This window comes from Calidris pugnax, unplaced genomic scaffold, assembly GCF_001431845.1.
Source record: "Calidris pugnax isolate Ruff unplaced genomic scaffold, ASM143184v1 scaffold1030, whole genome shotgun sequence".
NCBI lineage: Eukaryota > Metazoa > Chordata > Aves > Charadriiformes > Scolopacidae > Calidris > Calidris pugnax.
This window is the reverse complement of record NW_015091797.1, coordinates 102,362-102,791: the sequence shown is the minus strand read 5'-3', so window position 1 is coordinate 102,791 and position 430 is coordinate 102,362. Positions and strand designations below refer to the sequence as shown.

The 430-nt window shown below is 69.3% G+C and overlaps 1 protein-coding gene across 13 annotated transcripts in view; it reads right to left on the bottom strand.

Moving 5' to 3' along the window:
- Positions 1–415, bottom strand: part of ABI1 (abl-interactor 1) — an 81,028-nt gene extending 80,613 nt beyond the window's left edge. For all 13 annotated transcript variants that reach the window (XM_014962046.1, XM_014962049.1, XM_014962053.1 and 10 more), the window contains exon 1: positions 158–415. In XM_014962046.1, the coding sequence (XP_014817532.1) occupies positions 158–274 (117 nt within the window). In that variant the 5' untranslated portion in view covers positions 275–415. The remainder of the gene's footprint in view (positions 1–157) is intronic.
- Between the last annotated feature and the right edge of the window lie 15 nt (positions 416–430).

Below are 430 nucleotides of genomic sequence, written 5' to 3'. Positions count from 1 at the left end.
GCCGGGGGAAGGGCTGCGGGGCGGGGAGCCGCGGCGGGGGCAGCCGGGAGCCGCGCTGCCCCTCAAGGCGGCTCCGGCCCCGCCGCCCGCACCGGGGGAGCCGAGCCCAAGGCGAGCCTCCCCGCCCCGCCGCCGGCCCCGGTGCGCTGCCCCTCACCTGGATGTAGTTGTTTTCGCAGTAGTCGGCGACTCGAGTGAGGTTCTGGTAGCTCTCGAGCAGAGCCCGCTTGCCAGAAGGGATTTCCTCCTCTAGCAACATCTGCAACTCTGCCATTTTCCACCCCTCCGCATCGCTTCCTCTTGCATTAAAGAGACAGCGGCAGCGCCGGGCTCGCAACCCGCCTGGTATTGTGGGATTCCTCCTCGCCTCGCTTTCGTGAACGCTCGCTTTCCCCACCCATCCTTCCCCCGCCGAGGGGAGGGGAGGGGA